Raw genomic sequence first — 21,779 nt, 5'->3', positions numbered from 1 at the left:
ATTATCCTTTCAAGGTCTACAAAGAATTGTGTTGGAATTTTGATTGAGGTTGCATTGAACCTATAGATTGCTTTTGGTGGGATAGCCATTTTTATTAGAATAATCCTACTGATCCCTGAGCATGGGAGATCTTTCCATCTTCTGATATCTTCAATTTTTTTTCAAAGACTTGAAGTTTTTGTCATACAAGTCTTTCACTTGTTTGGTTAGGGTTGTGGCTATTGTGAAGGGTGCTGTTTCCCTGATTTCTTTCTTAGTCTGTTTGTCATTTGTATATAGGAGGGATACTGTTTTTTTTTTCCTGAGATAATCTTGTATCAAGCCATATTGCTGAAGGTGCTTATCAGCTGTAGGAGTTCCCTGCTAGAAGTTTTAGGGTCTCTTATGCATATCATATCATATCATCTGCATATATATGTTGACTTCTTTTCCAATTTTTATCCTCTTAATCTCCTTCAGTTGTCTTATTGCTCTAGCTAGAGTACTATATTGAATACTATACTATATTTTGAGTACTATATTGGATAGATATGGAGAGAGTAGACAACCTTGTCTTGTTCCTGATTTTAGTAGAATTGCTTTGAATTCCTCTCCATTTAATTGGATGTTGGCAATCGGCTTACTGTGTATTGCCTTTATTATGTTAAAATTTCCCTTGTATCCCCAGTCTCTCCAAGACATTTATCATGAAGGGGTGTTGGATTTTATCAAAGGCTTTTTCAGCATCTAATGAGATGATCATGTGGTCTTTCAGTTTGTTTATATGGTGGATTACATTGACAAATTTTCATATGTTGAACCATCCCTGCATCTCTGGGATGAATTGCAAATATTTTGTTGAGTATTTTTGTATCTATGTTCATAAGGGAAATTGGTCTGTAATTCTCTATCTTTGTTGAATCTTTGTGTGGTTTGGATATTAGGGTGACTATGGCCTCATAAAATGAATTTGACAATGTTCCTTCTGTTTCTGTTTTGTGGAAAAATTTGATGGAGTGTTAGCATTAACTCTTCTTTGGAAGTCTGGTAGAATTCTGCACTAAAACTATCTGTCTGGCCCTGTGCTTTTTTGATGGGTGGAGTGGGGAGACTTTTAATAACTTATTCTATTTCTTTAAGTGTTATAGGTCATTTAAATTGTTTATCTGATTTGATTTAACTTTGACAAGTGGTATCTATTGAGAAAATTATTCATTTCTTTTAGACTTTTCCAATTTTGTGGAGTATAGATTTTTAAAGTATGATCTAATGATTCCTTGGTGTCTGTTGTTATGTTCCCATTTTGTTCTGATTTTGTTAATCTGGGTATTCTCTCTCCCTGTGTTTTAGTTAGTTTGAATAAAGGGTTTGTCTATCTTGTTGGTTTTCTCAAAGAAACTCTTCGTTTCATTGATTCTTTATATTGATCTTTTTGTTTCTATTTTATTGATTTCAGCCCTCAGTTTGATTATTTCCTGCTGTCTACTCTTGTGTGTGCTTGATTCCTTTTGTTCTAGAGCTTTTGGGTGTGCTTTTAAGTTGCTGGTATGAGACCGCTCAACTTTTTTATGTAGGCACATAGTGCTATGATTGTTCCTCTTAACACCACTTTCATTGTGTCTCATAAGTTTGGGTATGCTGCGCAATCATTTTCATTGAATTCTAGGAAGTCTTTAATTTCTTTCTTTATTTCTGTCTTGACCAAATAGCCATTCAATAGAAATTTTAGCCCCAGTTCCTTTTATATTTTTAAACTTTTATTTTTGAAAAGAATCAGGCTTATTGAACAATTGTAATGACAATGCAAAGAGTTCCTCATTGCATGCTGCTTTCACCAAGATTCATCATTTTGCCACATTAGATGTCTGTCTAGACAGACACATTAGGAGACAGGTAGGTAGGTGGATGGATGGACAGGTAGATGAATGGATGGGAACAGGAATGGATGGATAGATGAAAAGAGGGAGAGAAGAAATGAAGGAATAAATGAAGGATCAAAGGCCAATGAATATAGTCAGACATATAACACAGAGATATATATACATATCCTAAATTTAGGGACACTTATACAACCACAATACAGATACAAAATTAAATCATATGTTATCCAATATTATTATCTATTGTCTAATGTGTACTCCATATCCAAATGCTGTCAACACCTTCCTATAGAGGAATACTCACAGCTATACATTACCCTTAGATCCTGCATCTCTTTGATTTTCTTAAATCTGAAACATTTCCTCAGCCTGTCACTATATTAGAAGATTCTGACAGTGCTAAAGAGGGTGAGCCAGTCATTATGTGCAGAATTCCTCAGCCTTTGTTTATCTTAAGTTTCTTTAAAGCTACAGTCAGATTATGCCTTTGACAGGAATAATAAATGAAGTGTCTTTTCAAAGTGTGACTGCATTTATCACATGTATGTGAGCATGAGAGCATCTGTGCATGCACACATGTGTGCTCATTCATGTGTGTGCAGATGCAAATATATGCTCATGTTTGTGGAGACCAGAAAATGACCTTGGATATTGTGCCTCGGGCACTGTCTATCATTTTGATTTTGAGACAAGACCATTCATTAGCCTGACTGGCCAGCAAGCCCCAGGGTTCCACCCGTGTCTGCCTCCCCAGTGCTGAGGTGGCACATACATGCCACTATGCTTGGAATACTTTCTGGGAGTTGAACTCAGGTCCTCAGGCCAGCAGAGCAAGCATGAACCATCTTTACAGCCCTAACACCAATACTGATCCCCAGATTAAGAGTTCTTTCGTAGTAAGTTAGTATTTTTCCATTTTAAAATTGATAAATAAAATTTCTGTCAGAGAAATACTTTGAAATATACAAATATCACATTCCTAGTCAAACTTTTATCCAATCATTTTAGGATTTATTGAGATTTCCCTGACGAAGTTTTATTATGATGGATATAGAGACTCTAACTCCCTACTCCTTTCCCGTTTAACGAATCACCATACCACTGTTGTGGAAAGTTTCTCACCTTCTTCTATTTCTCTACTTAGTCTTAGTATAGACCAATTATTCTTATTTTACTTGGTGTGTTGAAATCCATTGCTGTCTTTATTTGTTTTGGTTTTCAAGTTGTCCCATACTGGGCCAGTGAGAGTGCCTTCAGGGTGGCACCAAAGGCCTTTTCATATTTAAAACAGTGAGTCATTCATGACAGCTTGAAACTGGGTGAAGGAAGTATCATTGTGACTGCATACCTTGAGGTAGTCTGAACAGCCCACTATCTAATGAGCATCCTTGACTCACAGACAAGATTCTCTTCCTCATAGCTCACAAGGAGCTATCTCACAATGATAAGACACCCCCCCCCCCCGCCATGTGCCCCATTTACCTACTATCATTATACTTCCCTTTTGACATCAAAAGAGATGTGAGCATCATGAGACACATTGGCTTAAACAGCATCATGAGTGATACACAAACCACAGGCATAACCAGTGACCAAGCCCATAGGATGGACCCACCCAAGAAGCAGGGTGCACAAACAGGGAAGGCAATTCTGAGACAAAAGTCACATTAGGCAATCTCAATACACAAGGAAAAGGAAATTGTGTGTTTCTTCATCTTCAAGTATTTAAAAAGGAAAACCAATGATCTGAGTTAATGATGCCCATTTCTTCAGGGAAAAGAAAAACAACTTGGAAATATTCCAGGCTGTGGTCACATCACCCTTAGCAGAATATAAAAGGGGGCATTCAGCAAGGGGATGTTCAGATTCACTACACTACTCACTCCCTTACTAATCAGAACCTCCACCTCCGACACCATGGTCAACTCCTGTTGTGGCTCTGTCTGCTCTGAGGAGGGCTGTGGCCAAGGCTGCTGCCAGTCCAGCTGCTGCAGGCCCACCTGCTGCAGGCCTACCTCCTGCCGCCCCAGCTGCTGTGTGTCCAGCTGCTGCAGACCAAGCTGCTGCAGACCCCAGTGCTGCCAGTCTGTGTGCTGCCAGCCCACCTGCTGTCGCCCCAGCTGCTGCCGCCCCAGCTGCTGCAGACCCCAGTCCTGCCAGTCTGTGTGCTGCCAGCCTACCTGCTGCCGCCCCAGCTGCTGCTGCCCCAGCTGCTGCATCTCCAGCTGCTGCCAGCCCTCCTGTGGTGGTTCTAGCTGCTGTGGCTCCAGCTGCTGCCGCCCCTGCTGCCAGCCCTGCTGCCGCCCCTGCTGCCGCCCCTGCTGCTGCCTGCGCCCAGTCTGTGGTCAGGTCTGCTGCCACAGCACTTGCTACCGCCCGACCTGTGTGATCTCCACCTGCCCCCGCCCCATGTGCTGCGCCACTCCCTGCTGCTGAGACGCTTGCCATAGATCCACTTTTCTCTCTATAGATTCAGATCTTCTGTGTATGTAATTTAACTTGAAACACGTGGAGTGGATTGATACCGTGAAATTCAGCCTCATGAGTCCAGTGAGGAGCCAGACCGTGTGGATGATGTCTGGAATCTGGATTTCACCTGGAAACAAATTTTATGGAACCAGCAAACAATTGGAAAAACATTCCTCTTCACGCCTTCTCTATAGGACTTTGCAGTTGGAGTAATCTTATATATGCCTGTACCAAAGGAAACTTCCCAACTTTCTGCAATAAAAACTTAGTATGACTGTTGCTCTTCTAAGATGGCGTCTACTCTTCTTAAACAAGTGTGTCTGGGGGGTTGGAGGATGGTTCTGTCAGTAAAGCACTTGCTGCACAAGCATGGGGACCTGAATTCTATCACCAGAACCTGTGTAAAAAGCCAGATGTGGGGGTACATGTTCATAAACTCAGTGCTGTGGAGGCAGAGCAAGGGAGTTCTGTGTGCTGCTAGGCTGGCCAGGTTAGCCCAACTGGTGAATCCTAGGTCCCAGGGACAGATTCTGTTTCAAAAACTAAGATGGACAGACTCCGCTGAATGACATCAGAGGTTGACCTCTGGCCTACCTGAACACACACACACACACACACACACACACACACACACAGAGAGAGAGAGAGAGGCACACACAGAACAAGTGTATTTCACCTACAGAGCACACAAGAAAATTTTCTTGCTTTCCAGGTTCCCTTGGTCACTGGCCGACTTTTCCCCAGATGTCTTACTATTTCACAGACAAACTATTTAGCACTATGAGTCAATTTTGGGGAATGAGAAAAGCTATGAGAAGTAGCGATGCTTGCAGGACTTCATGAATGTAAGAGCATGAGCAGCACAGTGTGTTCTTCCCTCTTCACATGAGAAAGTTTGTGTCTTTGGGATCCAGATGCCACAAGCCTGTATTGCCTCTGTCTCCATGCAGAGCAGGGCTTTCGTGTGAGCACAAACCACACTGACACCTATGTATAAAGATGCCAAGATGAAACTCAGTAATATGCTAACTTCACATATTAACTGGAAAATAATATGGCAGACATATTCCAATATCAGATTAAAATGTACTTGAAATAGAGCAGGACTTCACCCATGACTCACCTTTTCTCTTGATAGAAAGTTTTCAAATCCTGAAATATCAAGAGGACAGAACCATATCTTAGAGGAGAGGATAGATTCAGTAGGGAAAATAGACAAGCAAAATGTGGTCTGTTGTAAACTATGGTCAACTGTGGGCTGCATGTCCGCATCAGAAAAGCCTCACAGAGCTCCTGGCAATCGTTTCCATGTTCTTTTGACATATGGGCCTGCTGAAAAGCGAGTCTGCTGCCATTGACCTTCTCGGATCCCAGACTCTTCACATACTCACTCAAAGAGCATGTACTGAATGCTTCCAACACAACCCCCGCTGTAAGTGCTGAGGCAATAGTGGGAGCCGACATGCACAAGGCTCTGCACTTAAGAGTCTACATCATAATGGAGTTTCCCAATAAAGTATCTGATGTGTTTGTTCCCTTTCAGATTTTTTCCAGGAGATGGATAGATGTCTCAATGGTTAAGAGCATCGGCTGCTCTTCCAGAGGACCCAAGTTAGATTCCCAGCACCAACATGGTGGCTCTACAGATGACTGTAAATCCAGTTGCAAGGAATCCAGCACCTTCTTCTGGTCTCCGTGGGCACCAGGTGTACACATGGTACATAGATGTAAGTGCTGACAGAACACCCATGTACAGAAAATGAAATGAAATAATAACAAAACAAATAAAAAACAAAACCCTTGTCCTCTTTAGTTTGTACATAGTATTTTTGCTGGTAATTTTATACATAGGGATGAAATTGAGCTTTAGAGTTCCCCTTTAGATGAAAAATGGGAAATATTCTCTCAAAAGGATATTTTTTGTTAATGACGTATCCTATCTTCCCATTCTAGAGAGCACCTGAAATCTTGTAGCTTGGAGAGGAAGCCAGAAGTGCAGACCCATGGATGAGGGACAAACTGGAAATACACCCTCAGCTATTCGCTTAGGATAAAAACTAAATGAGCTGAATCTAACCCAAAAGGCATTGCATGAGACAAAGTGAGATGCATTATTATGATGATGGTGATATAAATATATAAATATAGAGCAAACCTCAACTCAGAAGCTCTAGGACAGGGGATCCCAAACTAAGACAATCGGAAAATACAAATATTTACATTATGATTCATAACAGTAGCAAAACTACAGTTATGAAGTAGCAATGAAATAATTTTATGGTTGGGGGTCACCCCAACATGAGGAACTGTATTAAAAGGTTGCAGCATTAGGAAGGTTGAAAAGCCCTGCTCTAGGAGAACCAAGAATCAGAAAGAAACTCAATATACTGTGCAGCTAAAGATAGACCCACAGGAAAACTGATTGAATTTGAAGTAACTAATCTGTAAGGCAGAGCTTACACTTGGCAGCGATCTCCAAACCAAGATAAATTAAAACACCCCCTCCCCGAAAACTTGCTTTCAAATGCAGAGTATCACTTTTATAACAAAACTTGCAATAGACCAAATATTTCTCAGTAAAATACTAGCCAGATGAGCTATATTACATCCATAAAATCGAATATTGGATGGCTGAAATGCAATGAGAAATATCTGAAGCCACTACTACAGAATAAATAAGTAGTACACCATTACTGTGGTGCAGTAAGTGAAGCAAAGCAAGCTGTAAGTAAGTGTGCATAGTATGAGAACAGCTATCAAACAAAACTGACAGGAAGTATGAACTTGTATTAAAATAACGATGTGAAGACAACCTTCAGTTTTAAAAATGATAAACATTTAAGTGGGTTGATACACTCATTAATCCGAGTTAATCATTATCCAATATGCACATGAGCCAAGAAATTGCACTGTGCCTCACAAATATGTACACATAGCATGTGTCAATCAAAAGCAAGTTCTACTCATAGAGGAGAGAGAGAATGCATGCAGAGAAGACAGACAAAAAGCAAGACTTCCTTGGATATGCCTCATTTTGTAAAAATTATTTTGGAACCCAAAATAATTTACATAATTATAAAACAATTAAAATTTAAAAGTAATTTTTAGGACTATGAGAAGTAAGCATGGGATGTGTAGTCAATTCTAAGTATATTCATTTATTTTTTTCATGATCAAATCCCTGGTACATGCAGCCTAAGGAAGAAGGGTTTGCTTTGCTTACACTCAGGGGCATATGGTGCATTAGACCTGCAGTGAAGCAGCTGGTCACACTGACTCTATAGTCAGGAAGCAGAGAGAGATGAATGCTGGTTCTCTGCTCCCCTTCCTCCCTTTATTCTGCATGGGATCACAGCCTAAGGGGTGCGTCATCAACATTCAGAATGGGTCTTCCTTGCTCTGTTTAAGTTTTCCGGAAACACTCTCTTTGATACATTCAGATGTGCATTTCCATGGAGAGTCTAAAGCCCATCAAGTTGACTGTGAGGATTATCCATCGCACCCAGCATGATGACGTGGTAATACATAGTTCTAAATACTCACTTGGGGAGTTTACAGTCCGGGATGAGACAATTGAACACATTCAGAGTGTAGTCATTTGGGCTCAAGCAGGGCTCTTCCCAGTATAAAGACAAGCAGAAGGAACAGGTGAAATTTCTACAAACTAATAAAATAATGCCAAAGAAAACACTTGGGAGGAAGGAGGGTGGGGCTGCCAATTGGCTTGAAGTAAAAGAACTTTCTGGAAAGAAGCTGAAGAAGGTACATTCTAAGGAGATGAAACAGGACAATAAAAGGTATGGGAGTTAATAATATTTCTGCTTTGTGGACTACTGAAGTCTCTAACAACTTTAACTCATTTCTGCATGAGCTGTAGTGACCACATGCCTTGGGGGTTCTTTGAAAAATAAACTCACTACAGTCAACACAAATTATGAATAGGAGGTCTGGAGCATGGCCAACAGTCACTAACAGCGATGGCCTCTGTGAGCTCGATTGTCATTGAAAAATATATGAGATGTTTAATTCTTGATTTGGATCCTGGTCTTCCACACTTTCAATTTGTATCAGAATTTCCTTTTTAACATAGCACACTTTAGAGTTTATAGGAAAAAGAGCAAAGCCTACTATACCCTCATTATCCAAGCAAAATATCTTGAACCCATAATTACTAAAAGAGTGTCAGGAATAGATGCTTTACATGAGTTTTGGTTTTTTGTTTTTTTTGTTTTTAAATAGAAAGCAGAATCCACTGCATATGCTGGCTTATCAGACCCGTTCACATTTCATATATCATACACAGAGGGGATGACTAGGGGGCTGAATTTGACTCCTTAAATAAGTCTTTGCCATTGAAAAACATTCATATAAAGCTAACCATTCAGGTACAATCTTTACAACAAACTATGAACATTGTTGTCCCTAATTGTAGCCAAATAACTGCACTGATGAATCTTTGCCGTCTCTCTCTTTACCAGTGCGCTCCAGACAATAGCTTATGTGTATCCGCATAAAAAAGAGACAGCATTTTGTGAGCTATTCTCAAAATATCAGGCAGGCATAGGGTGACACATGTATCATGTGCTAGCACCAGTTTAGAAGGGACACAGGCAGAAATAGAAGCACAAATGTTGTTTCATGCGCCTTAATTCAATGAATCATAACAATGTAGAAAGAGAAAATGATGCCTTTTCTACATACTGGAATATTTAACCTCGCAAACATAATTATGCCTTAACTACACTAATTAATGTCCTGGTAAGAAAAACAAGGAAAGGAGCTTTGCTCATGGTGACACTAGTTGCTGAACAGACTATATAAAAGGGAACACCAGCCAGGAGACCTTCAGATTCTCAAAACTCACTTTCTCAGAAACCCACCCAGAACCTCCACCTCCGACACCATGGTCAACTCCTGTTGTGGCTCTGTCTGCTCTGAGGAGGGCTGTGGCCAAGGCTGCTGCCAGACCAGCTGCTGCAGGCCCACCTGCTGCCGCCCCAGCTGCTGTGTGTCCAGCTGCTGCAGACCAAGCTGCTGCAGACCCCAGTGCTGCCAGTCTGTGTGCTGCCAGCCCAGCTGCTGCCGCCCCAGCTGCTGCCGCCCCAGCTGCTGCATCTCCAGCTGCTGCAGACCCCAGTGCTGCCAGTCTGTGTGCTGCCAGCCTACCTGCTGCCGCCCCAGCTGCTGCCGCCCCAGCTGCTGCATCTCCAGCTGCTGCCAGCCCTCCTGTGGTGGTTCTAGCTGCTGTGGCTCCAGCTGCTGCCGCCCCTGCTGCCAGCCCTGCTGCCGCCCCTGCTGCCGCCCCTGCTGCTGCCTGCGCCCAGTCTGTGGTCAGGTCTGCTGCCACAGCACTTGCTACCGCCCGACCTGCGTGATCTCCACCTGCCCCCGCCCCATGTGCTGCGCCACCCCCTGCTGCTGAGCCTCCATCCCTGGATCCAGCTTCTATTTCACTTCTGTCCCCATAGCTGACCACAAGGACACACAGAATGGGCTCAATGCTGTTTTGCTGAGTCATGTCTCTGTATTTCTTTGGACCCAACCACAGCTATTCTGGCTTCAATCCAAATCCCTCATGTGGACCTCTCCTTCCCATCTACGTGGGGACTTGCTCGCCCCTCACCAGCTGTTGAATTGGCCTGACTAATCCTTCCTAGATTCTTCTCAACTTCTAGGTCCAGGTCACAAAGTTCAAGGGTGCACAGGCTGATTTCAATATTTCTGTGTCATTGATTTTCATAGTCTCTGTCTTACTTGTTCAATGAAGACGCTCTTGGGTCATTCTTACTCTCCCAGTTTTCCTGTGTTGTATCACTGTGTTAAAAATAAATCACCACTTTCCCATATAGAAAATCTGTTGTGATTTTATAAGTCTCTAAGATTTCTTCTTAATCCTGAAAAACATGTGTTTTGCCTGTACCCATAGGATGAATGAAAAGACTCTTTTGGTGAAAAAAAAATTTTAAACCACATTCGCCTTTTTCATCAACAGTCTCCTTTGTTTTTAGACAACATGGGAAAACTCATGGGTAGAAATCAGAAGATCCGTTTTAGAAAGATGGTAAATCAAGTTCCGTGGGTCTACATCTGTTGATATTATGCACATGCAAACATCTCGTAGTAACTAAAAGGAGAGTAGAGTCAGGTGTCTGTAGCTGAGGGCAACTGGGTTTTTTTAAAAAAATGCAACGAAAGCTGCAGGTGCTAAATATGAGATCAGAGGATGAAGGTGAGAGATGGAGGCTGCGTATTAGTGTGCAAACTCTCACTTGCAAACAGAGGAAAGACGGAACTGAAGCCGAATCTATGACTTAAAGTAACCAAGCTCCAGGATGCTGCTTCTCTCAGTCTAGACTGTTCCGCCACACCAGGACAGATTCCCTAACTAGGACAGAAGACACTGAGGTATGGTATGGTAGCATCTGGCTTGTGCGACTAAAGATCTTAGGTCTCCGAATGTCCCTGAGCTCTCTGGAGCAGAAATAGTCTTTTTGTTGTTGTTGAAGAACAGGTTATCTTTTTGTTTAAAGATAAAGCGATGCCTAGCCTTGAAAGATAACACAAGATCCTTTCCCTCTCCTCCTGGGCCTCTCCTCTTTGCCACACACCAATAGCCCAGCCTCCTGCCCCACCTGACAGCCATTATCTATAAACCTGTGTTCCCTTTCTTTTGGGCTTTTCAATTGTCTCAGACAAGAAAGTAAATCCACCCCTGCTACTCTATCTAGGCTTTGAGTGGAGATCTTTTATTCTTATGCCCTCACTTCCTCTTTCTCTATTTTCTCATTTTAAATTTTAAGCAAATGTGTGTGTGTGTGTGTGTGTGTGTGTGTGTGTGTAACACATTTAACAATTTTTACTTTATGTGTATAGGTCTTTTGTCTGCATGTATGTCCATGCACCACATATGTGCCTGGTACCAATGGAGACCATCAGATCCACTGGAACTGGAGTTACCAATAGCTGTGAGCCACCACGTGGGTGCTAGGGATCAAACCCAGGTCCTCTGGAAGAGCAGCAAGTGCTCTTAACCTCTGAGCCAGCTCTGTAGCACACATGTACTTTTATATTTGCATCATGGACTGTTTGGACATACTATAGAATGTGATGCATGTTTACTACACTTCTTTACCACTGCTTAACAATATACTGCTTCACAGTAGCATGGAGAGGGGTGCCCTCTTCACTTAAGGGCTACACAGTGCTGTGTTGTAGAAAGTTGATGTCATTCATTCTACTGCCTCTTATAGAAGGATGCCCAGGCTATGTCCAGTTCTGTTTTCTTTCTTTATTTCCCCTTACAAATAAAACTGATTTAATAATCTCGTAAAAATATCTTCATATTTTTTATGAATTACATATGGGGATACTTTATAGAGGAATAGCTAGCTATGCCCAAGAATAATGTTGCTATTTATTGGCAAATCTTCACAAGAAAATCATGAACACATTTATTTCCACATTGCCAGATTTTGAGCTTCTGACAACCTAATGGATGAAAAGTATCATCTCTAGTTATTTTATTTCTTTTATTATGCAAGAGAGGGCATATGACTTATTCCCCCACCTCCAAGTATTTTCGAAACCTTAATGTTTTCATACTTTACTTCTCACTGTCGTGCATCTTTGTATGAAACATCTTTCTTCCCCTTAAGCAGCTGATCTTTTTCTTGATCTATTTTATTTTTACCTTTCAATAATCAATTCTATTTAATTGGAAGTAATTCTTCCATCTCAAATATCAATGAGGTTTTTATTATTGTTGTTGTTGTTGTTATACTTGTCTCATCTTTTCTCTCTCTTTTTTAAAATTTTTTTCATACAAAATATTTTGATAATGTTTTCCCCTCCCCTTGCTCCGCCCAGATTCCCCTCACCTCCCTTCCCAGCAAACTTTGCCTTCTCTCTTTCTTGAAAACAAAACAAATATGAGAATCAAAACAAACAATAAGACCAAAAATAACAAAACAAGGTGGAACAAAAAGCCCGCAAAAAATGTAGTGCTTGTCTAATAATACCAGAAATATAATTATAAATGTGCTCATTTCAACCATTAGGTTAATTTACTAGCTTACCTTTTCCAATACCAAATCCATTCATGTGTCCTGTGCTTTTTTAAGACATTTCAAACTGTCCTGGAAAATGGGAGTTGAGCACGATTATACACCACTTATCACAAATGTCCAATGTCTGAAGTTATGCCATTCTTTAATTAATTCTTTTAATGTTTTTATTGATTAAATTTGTTCTTTGACAATTTCATACATGGATAAAATACATTCTGATTATTCTCACCCCCACCCTCTCTTATCTCCTTCCCACCCATCAGTCCCCCTCCCTACAATTGCTGCTCCCTCATCTATGTCTTTTTGTTTTGTTGCACAGTGAGTTAAACCGCGCCCAGATGTGTAAGACTAAGTGTGGTGCTCACTGGGGCCTGATCTATTCATCCGCGAGTAAAGGAAATAAAGACAAGCACTACGCCTTGCCCACAATCTATCAGTAGCCAATAGTTTAACAGGAATGATTAGAGCCCCGCCCTAATCCGTGACTGATTGCTGACAGGGCCAGTCTTGTGCAGGATTGGAGCGGGACAGAACAGGCTCTGGCTGTGACTTGCTTGGAAGATGGCAGTCCACAGCCTTCCTCCCTATCTTCCCGATCTTATATTCTTCTAGTCTGCTCTTTGGCGATGTTCCCTGAGCCTTAGAGGATGTAGTGTTTTATTTAGAACTGAACATTCAGCTGTCTCTTATTTTTGGCACTTTGAACAGCTGTACATTTGTTGCTATTGGCTGCAAAAAGAGGTTTCTCTACTTAGACTGAGTAGCATTTGTCTACAGGTATAAACATACACACCTAGAAAACAGTTTGCCTTAATTTCAATCTAGCTAAACAACAGTAGTACGTTTCCTTCTAGGGACTATGACTTTTCTAGACAGTTTTTCACCTTAGACTATAATACCAGGCATGGATTCCTTCTGATTTATCTTCGAAGCTCTTTATGTTCCGCCCCACCTCCCCTCTCTCTCTCTTTCTCTCTCTCTGCCATTTCTGGTTTTATTTGTTTGTGATGGCTTAGTATGCAGTATTTTTAAAACTTTTGTTGAGTTTGTTCTTTGACAATTTTATCGATGTATAACGTATCCTGATTACTGGTGTGCATTTTTTCATGCCAAAACTATCAGGAAGGGGCCGGGCGGTGGTGGCGCACGCCTTTAATCCCAGCACTTGGGAGGCAGAGCCAGGCGGATCTCTGTGAGTTCAAGGCCAGCCTGGTCTCCAAAGCGAGTTCCAGGAAAGGCGCAAAGCTACACAAAAAAAACCCTGTCTCGGGAAAAAAAAAAAAAAAAAAACTATCAGGAAGGATTTGAACACAAAAAGTGTGTTTGTTCACATGTAAGAGACAGAAGCATATGAAACTTCTCGCATGATGAGGCTGCGTGTAGCTCTGTCTTTGTAACTAACTCTAGCTAACTTCATTGAAATGTCTATCAAGACAATGCTTTTCCTCCTTTCTACATTTATTCTTACAACCCTAGACAGGCATTCGTATTTCACCCCTTCAATACAACCACCATCTAAGTGTTCTTCCTGCTTCCTACCATTCTCACACCTCCAAATATTTGCAAGCTCTGGATGTTGCTCACACTTTTATTCCTACTAGGTGATGACATGGCATTCAGTATAAATTCAAGAAAATCCTTAAATTCTCTTCATCCTACTCATCAAGTGTTGTCTTCCTCTGCAATCCTCACACATGATTGACAGGTTATTGAGCCTATCAAAAGCCCAAACACAGGCCCATCCAAGCCTGTGTTCATCATCTGAATGTTTCTTCTACACCCAAATAGATTTATCTCTGTCACTGATAAGTGCCTTTGTTTTTAATAAATCACATATTCGCTCAACTAACCTATCACTTAGAACTGGGCATCATACTAATAAATGCAAGTGAGAGATTTTCTTGAGACTACGACCTTTTAGGCTCTATCTTGGAAAGGGAGATAAAACTAAACAGTTGTGATATGATGTGATACCCTAGAACTGAGGCAATAGAGAAAGAAAGGTTCCGTTGAGTGTAGTAGATGTCAAAAAAGAGATCAGAAGTGAGCTGTGCTGGGCATTGAAGGATGAGTAAGGATTTGATAACTTGACAAAGGAGAAAACATCATTCTAGGCAAATAGAACATTCTAGGCATAAGAAATGACACCAGATTATCATTTTTCATGTTCTATGAGAGAGTGGTTGTGTCCCTTCAGTCTATTTGGGACTTCAGTCACCTCGTGTGTAAGGAATTAACAAGAACTGCACCCACCTCAGAATCCTTGAGAAATGGAAATAAGATGACAATTACAGAGGACTCCAAAAATTCCTGGCACAAAGTAGGTATTCAGCTAATTTTAACTAGCAGGGTTATCACACTGTCCATTAGGAATGCACAGATTTAAATACCTAATGGTTATTTTATTGACTAGTCCAACACCCTGGGAATAGCTGGCAAGCTCTTTACCATGTATATCTCCTGTCCCCTTAATCGTTTGTACGATGCAGATGAAAGTTTATGCCTTTATTTCTGTCTTATTTCAAGCAAAACTTGTCCAAAAGAGGAAAAATATAACTCAGAATATGGAAAAGGCATACCTTTTAAAATTATTTTTTATTTATTCATTGGGAATTTCATGCCTGTAGAGAATGTATTAAGATGATTGCATTGCATGTACTCATTGAGTTTGTTAACTTACCAAAAGGTTGATCAAAATGTGCCCTTAAGACATCCCACTCTGAAAAACATAACACTAGTAATTGAGCAATTTTTAGGGACCCTTCAGGCCAACATGCTTTTGCTATTCAAAAATAATTGTCATTTCCAAGTCCTTTTACCTTGGAGAGACTAAATAAGACGAGATTGATAGGACCTTCCCTCAGCTTGCTCACATTCTACTGAGAAAGTGAGAAATACAATACTCTTTGCTGATTGCAAGTTACCTCCTTCACACCCCCAAAATACCAACTATTCCATCCTGTTTTCCCACCAGTATCTCATAAAACCTACTTCTAACCTACTGCTGCCAGAGATATAATCACCATAATGTCTGTCCTAAACATATTACCCTAGGATAAGACCAAACATAAAGAATTAACTCTAAACACAAGGAGACAAAGTCAAAGACTGTGTCTACTTTAGGGGATGTATCAAAGAAAGCTTTGTAGGATGTAGGAAGAAAAGGAAAGCTGATTCTCCTAGCTTTGCCAAATTAAATAGTGCAGAATATAGCAGGAAAAGGAAGCAGCACCTTTTCTATATATAGATAAACACAGTAATTGACTAAAACTGATCTTCTGTAGTGTAAACAAGAGTCACGTGGTTAGTAGCCCTCAGCGGGATATAAAAGCAAGAGACAGCCCAGAGAGAGACCAGACTAGGAACTCTCACCACCTTGTAAACCCACCCAGAACCTCCACCTCCGACACCATGGTCAACTCCTGCTGTGGCTCTGTCTGCTCTGAGGAGGGCTGTGGCCAAGGCTGCTGCCAGCCCAGCTGCTGCCAGACCACCTGCTGCAGGACCACCTGCTGCCGCCCCAGCTGCTGTGTGTCCAGCTGCTGCAGACCCAGCTGCTGTCAGTCTCTGTGCTGCCAGCCCACCTGCTGCCGCCCCAGCTGCTGCATCTCCAGCTGCTGCCGCCCCTGCTGCCAGCCCTGCTGCCAGCCCTCCTGTGGTAGTTCTAGCTGCTGTGGCTTCAGCTGCTGCCGCCCCTGCTGCCGCCCCTGCTGCCGCCCCTGCTGCTGCCTGCGCCCAGTCTGTGGTCAGGTCTGCTGCCACAGCACTTGCTACCGCCCGACCTGTGTGATCTCCACCTGCCCCCGCCCCATGTGCTGCGCCACCCCTTGCTGCTAAATCTTCGAATGCACCATCAATCCCCTCTCTACATTCTCTACAGATGAAGCCCTTCCTTCTAGAAAATATGTAGTGTTTGAGGGACTTGATTTCCCGAGTCCCAGAACTCAGTCTTATTTGCAGTTGTTCTGTGCGCATATTCTGACTTCTGTCCCACGTTCTTCCTCTTAGAATGAGTTTATCAAAAATCTCCCAATAACTTAACAGGCCTCCCCCAACATGTCTCACCTTGTCTTTTTATCTACTCATCATGCTGGAGGAATTTAAATTATCCCTGGCACTTGTAGGAGCACAAATTTTAACCCTTCTGCCATTAAAATCCAATAAAGTGTCTTTTATAGTCTTTGCAAAAATTTTCATACTTTGCTATTTCTGTGTAACAAAAATAAACATCCATCACACAGGTACTTAAAATTGAGTGTGACTGTTGCTTTCTTTATAAAAAAATGTGTAAATAAAAAAGGAGGCAAGAGAAATGGTTCAGCAGATAGAGGCACTTAATAACAAACATGACTACCAGAGTTCCAAGTCTGGTATTCTCATTGTGGGAGAACTGACTCCCACACGTTCGATGAGTATGTGTATGCTATGGCAACTGCAAACACACACACACACACACATACACACACACACACACACACACACACACACACACACACACACACAAGGTGGGGGGTGGAGAATATTTAAAAATTACCAAAAAAGAGAAAGAAACCTTTACATATGCTTCCTAGGTAAATGTATATTTTGTCTTCATTTAGTTAGTTAATTTTTGAGATTGTATTTTAGTTAATAACATTTTCCCTCCAAATCCTTCCATATACCCCTCCCTACTCTCCTTCAAACCCATGGCCTCTTTTTTCTTCAATTGTTATTGTATGCACATATTACTAGATCTAACCTGTTGAGCCCACTACAGAAGGCCATAACCAATCAATGTGCAGAGTTGTAGAGCCCAATCCCAAGAGATACATCTATAGACACTCCCACACGTAAGGTTCAGGGAATGTTGTGGAAGAAAGGATGGGAAGATTGTAAGAGCCAGAGGGTCAGGAAATTTGCTGTGAGATTGTGTCTCCTGGAGACATCAGAAGCTGCACCCATAAATCTCACCAACACGACTGCCTAAGTGTGAATTGCATTTTCGCTGCGCTTGAAAGCGAACAACCCACGGTAGTCAAACTTCCAACAGAAAAGAAACGGCATTAGTAACTGCCTGGTTTCTCTAGAAAGTCTTCTTTGTTGCAGGTAAATTAATCACTTTGTAGTTGTTGGGCGAGGGGTGGGAGGGGGAAGGAATTAAAATGATAGAGCAGCCATGAGTATATGTCATCAGGGAAGACTGAACACAGTTCACACCACCTTTTATTCTCTTTGGGGGAATAAGGACAGTCAGTTGGTCGTGTGGTAAATTCTTTATATGTTCTACTCCAGTGTCAGGTGTGGTGAATCTTTTCTCCACATGTATGCTTCATGAGGGCAGATTGTCAATGGGGCATTCATCCCCCTGCATCGGGGACCACTTCTGAGGCAAACAGGTGATGCAAATGAGGCCTGGAGGAAGCCTGTTGCTTTATTGGCAGTGGTGGCTTTTCCCCAAGGCTGCCCTCTCTCCTTTCCCAGGTTGGCATATAAAGGACCACATTGCCTCTCCTCCATTTAGAGATTGTAAATGGAGGTCATTTACATTTTCTGAACTCCCCAAAAGACTAACTAAGCCTGCTCATGAGGTAGCCCTCCAGTTTGGTTTTTCCCAGTATCCAATTCTACTCGACCCTTCCCATCCATGACAGTTGATCCCCACAGCATGTCTCCATGAACTCCCAGCATGCTGCTCTCTGTCTCAGCACATGCTTTCTGGAGATTTCCACCTGCTCCCAAAACCTATTCATGACAGATGACCTGAGAGCTGGAACCATTCATCAAAATGCGTGTTCAATCTTTCAGTACCTGATAGAAATAAGAATATAAGCATACTGGCAGAAGTATATTGTACATAATCCATGAAGAAAATTATAAAATTTATGTAGGAACCCCACCTCTCTCACACATACAATCTTTAAATTTTAAAACAACACAAAAGTCTGTGACCATAAGTAAATTCCCCTTTATGAGTCATTGTTAATCTCATTCAAGAGCCATTGGTATGCATTACAGCCTTATTAAACACATTCATACATGTAGTGAATAAATATCATTCACTCACACACCTAGCTTTTGTTGTACATTACTTAGGCTGTCATTTATTTAAAAATTATTTGATATACTTCAGGAAATGTCGGTACTTACTCCCATCCAGGCTGAGTGTATGGCTAGGCATGTTTATTTGCATTTTTTTAGCATTTATTGTTGAGAATGGTGAATACATTTTAGGAAGGATTGTTGTTTACATGTAAGATATCAATCAGTTTTCATAAATTCATATTATCCTGACTTCGTGGTTAACACTAATGCCCAGCTGGTTCTGAGATATTCTGAGGAGACTGTCATGGCAGCCCAATGCATCTGGGCTTAGACACTTCCCATGGCCTGTCCCCTGTAGCCCACAGTAAAACCCCATCATTAACACAAATGTTTTGGAATTTTTTTCCTTCTCTTCTGTCCATTTTCTCCAATTCCTCTCTCATACTTTCTGGGATGGAGCCTTCGTCTAGGGTTCTGTAAGATGTAAAACTCAAGCAAAATCAAGGGATGTTCAGAAATATTTTTGGCTGATAGATAGTTTTTCTAGCAGTAAGAATAAAACTGAGAAATCTGGGGGCAAAAGTGAATAGGTCTTACTGTCTTCCTCCTACCCCATTCCCCAAGGCTATAACCTTGTTAAGCACAGTATTAGTGGACATCTGAAAACAAGTCTCCCTCTGCAAATCAAGTTTTCTGCAGCTTTCTACACCTAGCTTTTACCAGGCGACACACCACTGTAAATGCTGCCTCATAAGCAAAATGAACATTTGACCAAATAATGGATTAGATAGATAAATGTAGTTTTTCCTCAAAGAGGACTGTGATCCACTTCGGGACTGTTTCCTGTCTTTTCTCTAATATATACAATGGCCTGCTCCTACACTTCCATCCACGCCACAAACCTCTACCAGGAAGTAGAATGTGCTAAGTTAGAAGCACAGTGCATGCAGGGGACCGTTTATGAGGACAGACACCATGCAGGAGGAAATGTCTCCAGTGAGTCTTGATGGATGAGAAAGGGTTTGCAGAGCCGATGAGACGCGTCCCAAGATGAAACGAGCCCAGCCAAGGCTTGCACGCTTGAATCTTCACACGTCCTCTGCTGCTCAGAGGCACGTTCAGCTCCCTTTGTGTTTCCTCTTGGACACGCATTTTCGTGTTAGCCTCTCTGTGCTTCGTGAAGCTCCTCCATCAAGAGAAGAGTGCCCAGCCCTTCATAGAACTGCATTAAAAACAAAAGAAATACAGCATAACTCACACAATGCCTGGCACACAGTGACATTTTACACACTCTACCCCACCGAGGGCATGTGGAACACATTCTCGCACTGCACATTTTGAGTTTAGTGGTTTCATTAAAGTCATGGAATTTCTTTATTTTTATGCCAAACAGTTCCCTCAGCCTGTGTCTTATCCAACCACTTACAGAAAGGCACAAAGGTCTACCTGCTCTGTGCCTAGAATATTCAGCAGAAACTCTTGCATATATATTGCCAAAGTTAGAAACTCAAAATATTTTTTATATGTACAAAAAAAAAAAAAAATCAGACCAGCAAAGTGACTCAGCAGGTAAAGGCATGTGCTGCCATGCCTGATGACCTGAGTTCCATCCCTGGGACCCACATGGTAAGTGTACCCGTACACATACACACACTAGATACTAAATAAATTCAATGAAATGCTAATGACGTATAGTGCCTACACTGTAAATTGTTTGAATGCCTCTGTGAGTGAAAAACATCTACTGTACAGTTACACACTTAAAAGATGAATAAAATTTCCCCACTCTTCATCATTCTCCAGGAAGGCATACAAAAACAAAACAGACCCCAAACCCAAATAACTGAGTCTCGTTTCTCGTTAAGTGGTTGAACCACTGCCAAGCCCTTCATCCTAAGAGACTGGGATGAGATCTGACAGTTTAGAACTTTCTCAGGTCTGACCATCTCTCCAGTCCTCCAATGGATACACAATATCACCATCGTTCCCGCGAGAGATGGGGCAGCCTCGTCTAAACGGTGTTCCCTTCTAATTCTTTCCCTGAGTCTCATCTGGATAGAACATTCCTTGACAAAAAAATAAATCCTGGAATTTGTGGGAAAACATTTCCATGATTTGCAAAGAACAGTGTACAGACAGGAGGGAATGTCACATTTAGAAAACAAAATGCCAAAGAGTCCTGTGGCAAGTTACTTGCAGAAAGGACAAAGGTGACCCACTATGGAAAAAATGCGATGAGCATTTCAGTCGCAAACACGGGGGCTACGGGGGGGGGGAATGTCTTATTTTCTTTCTTTTGGAGTATTTAACTAGAAACATTACAATTATGCAATTAAATGATTAAGTTTCCCAAGAAGGTAAATACTAACAAGGAAATAGTGACGTCACATGAGGTGTTCAGCGGGGTATAAAAGGGGGTGTGGGGCAAGGAAACTTCCAAACCCGATATCTTCACTCACTTGTAAACCCACCCAGAACCTCCACCTCCGACACCATGGTTAACTCCTGCTGTGGCTCTGTCTGCTCTGAGGAGGGCTGTGGCCAAGGCTGCTGCCAGCCCAGCTGCTGCCAGACCACCTGCTGCCGGACCACCTGCTGCCGCCCCAGCTGCTGCGTGTCCAGCTGCTGCAGGCCCAGTTGCTGTGTGTCCAGCTGCTGCAGACCCCAGTGCTGCCAGTCTATGTGCTGCCAGCCCACCTGCTGCCGCCCCAGCTGCTGCATCTCCAGCTGCTGCCGCCCCTGCTGCCGCCCCTGCTGCCGCCCCTGCTGCCAGCCCTCCTGTGGTAGTTCTAGCTGCTGTGGCTCCAGCTGCTGCCGCCCCTGCTGCCAGCCCTGCTGCCGCCCCTGCTGCCGCCCCTGCTGCTGCCTGCGCCCAGTCTGTGGTCAGGTCTGCTGCCACAGCACTTGCTACCGCCCGACCTGTGTGATCTCCACCTGCCCCCGCCCCATGTGCTGCGCCACCCCCTGCTGTTGAGACCCCTGCTCTAGGCTCATCTCCCCCTGCAGCTCTACACCATTCTTTCTTGTGAACCCTTAGGAATCTGTTTAATATCATTTACCAGGACGGACTGCACAATTCCAGTGAGCCCGCCATCCTTTCCAGAATCAGGCAGCACATCCTGGCTCACTGGACGGTCTCTCCTTTGCTATCATCTCTTTCCAACGTTAGTACAGTGTAGAAATTAATTTGTACATCATGGGCTAAAAATTTATCCTAATTCTCCAAATTGATTAATGTTGTGGCTCTAGATTATTATTTCTAGTAAATTAGACATTTTCTAGAGCTCTTGTCTTAGCATTGACTTTATAATCCCAGACCTGAGGCTTTGGGTATATTCTGTTTTTGTTGTTGTTGTTTTTCCTA

At 42.2% G+C, this 21,779-nt stretch overlaps 2 protein-coding genes across 7 annotated transcripts; both read left to right on the top strand.

Annotated features, from left to right (window-relative positions):
* Window positions 1–3,776: 3,776 nt before the first annotated feature.
* On the top strand, window positions 3,777–4,295 carry LOC131916390 (keratin-associated protein 4-12-like). 2 transcript variants are annotated; one of them, XM_059269710.1, is made up of 2 exons: window positions 3,777–3,934; window positions 3,980–4,295. In XM_059269710.1, exons 1-2 carry the CDS (start codon window positions 3,777–3,779, stop codon window positions 4,293–4,295), a joined length of 474 nt encoding a protein of 157 aa, XP_059125693.1. The 2 variants fall into 2 exon arrangements, with proteins under 2 accessions (XP_059125693.1, XP_059125694.1); XM_059269711.1 differs by having other exon boundaries at window positions 3,777–4,143; window positions 4,198–4,295.
* Window positions 4,296–9,231: 4,936 nt separating this feature from the next.
* On the top strand, window positions 9,232–21,389 carry LOC131916388 (keratin-associated protein 4-12-like). 5 transcript variants are annotated; one of them, XM_059269705.1, is made up of 3 exons: window positions 15,806–16,091; window positions 20,962–21,144; window positions 21,235–21,389. In XM_059269705.1, the coding sequence occupies exons 1-3, from the start codon at window positions 15,806–15,808 to the stop codon at window positions 21,387–21,389; spliced, it is 624 nt and encodes a 207-aa protein (XP_059125688.1). The 5 variants fall into 5 exon arrangements, with proteins under 5 accessions (XP_059125687.1, XP_059125691.1, XP_059125688.1 ...); XM_059269704.1 differs by lacking the exons at window positions 20,962–21,144; window positions 21,235–21,389 and adding an exon at window positions 9,232–9,634 and having other exon boundaries at window positions 15,858–16,231; XM_059269708.1 differs by lacking the exons at window positions 15,806–16,091; window positions 20,962–21,144; window positions 21,235–21,389 and adding exons at window positions 9,232–9,508; window positions 9,653–9,750.
* Window positions 21,390–21,779: the final 390 nt, after the last annotated feature.

Source organism: Peromyscus eremicus, chromosome 8a, assembly GCF_949786415.1.
Source record: "Peromyscus eremicus chromosome 8a, PerEre_H2_v1, whole genome shotgun sequence".
In the NCBI taxonomy this organism is placed as follows: Eukaryota; Metazoa; Chordata; class Mammalia; order Rodentia; family Cricetidae; genus Peromyscus; species Peromyscus eremicus.
Note: the sequence above shows the minus strand (reverse complement) of the source record. Positions and strands in the feature narration are given on the sequence as shown.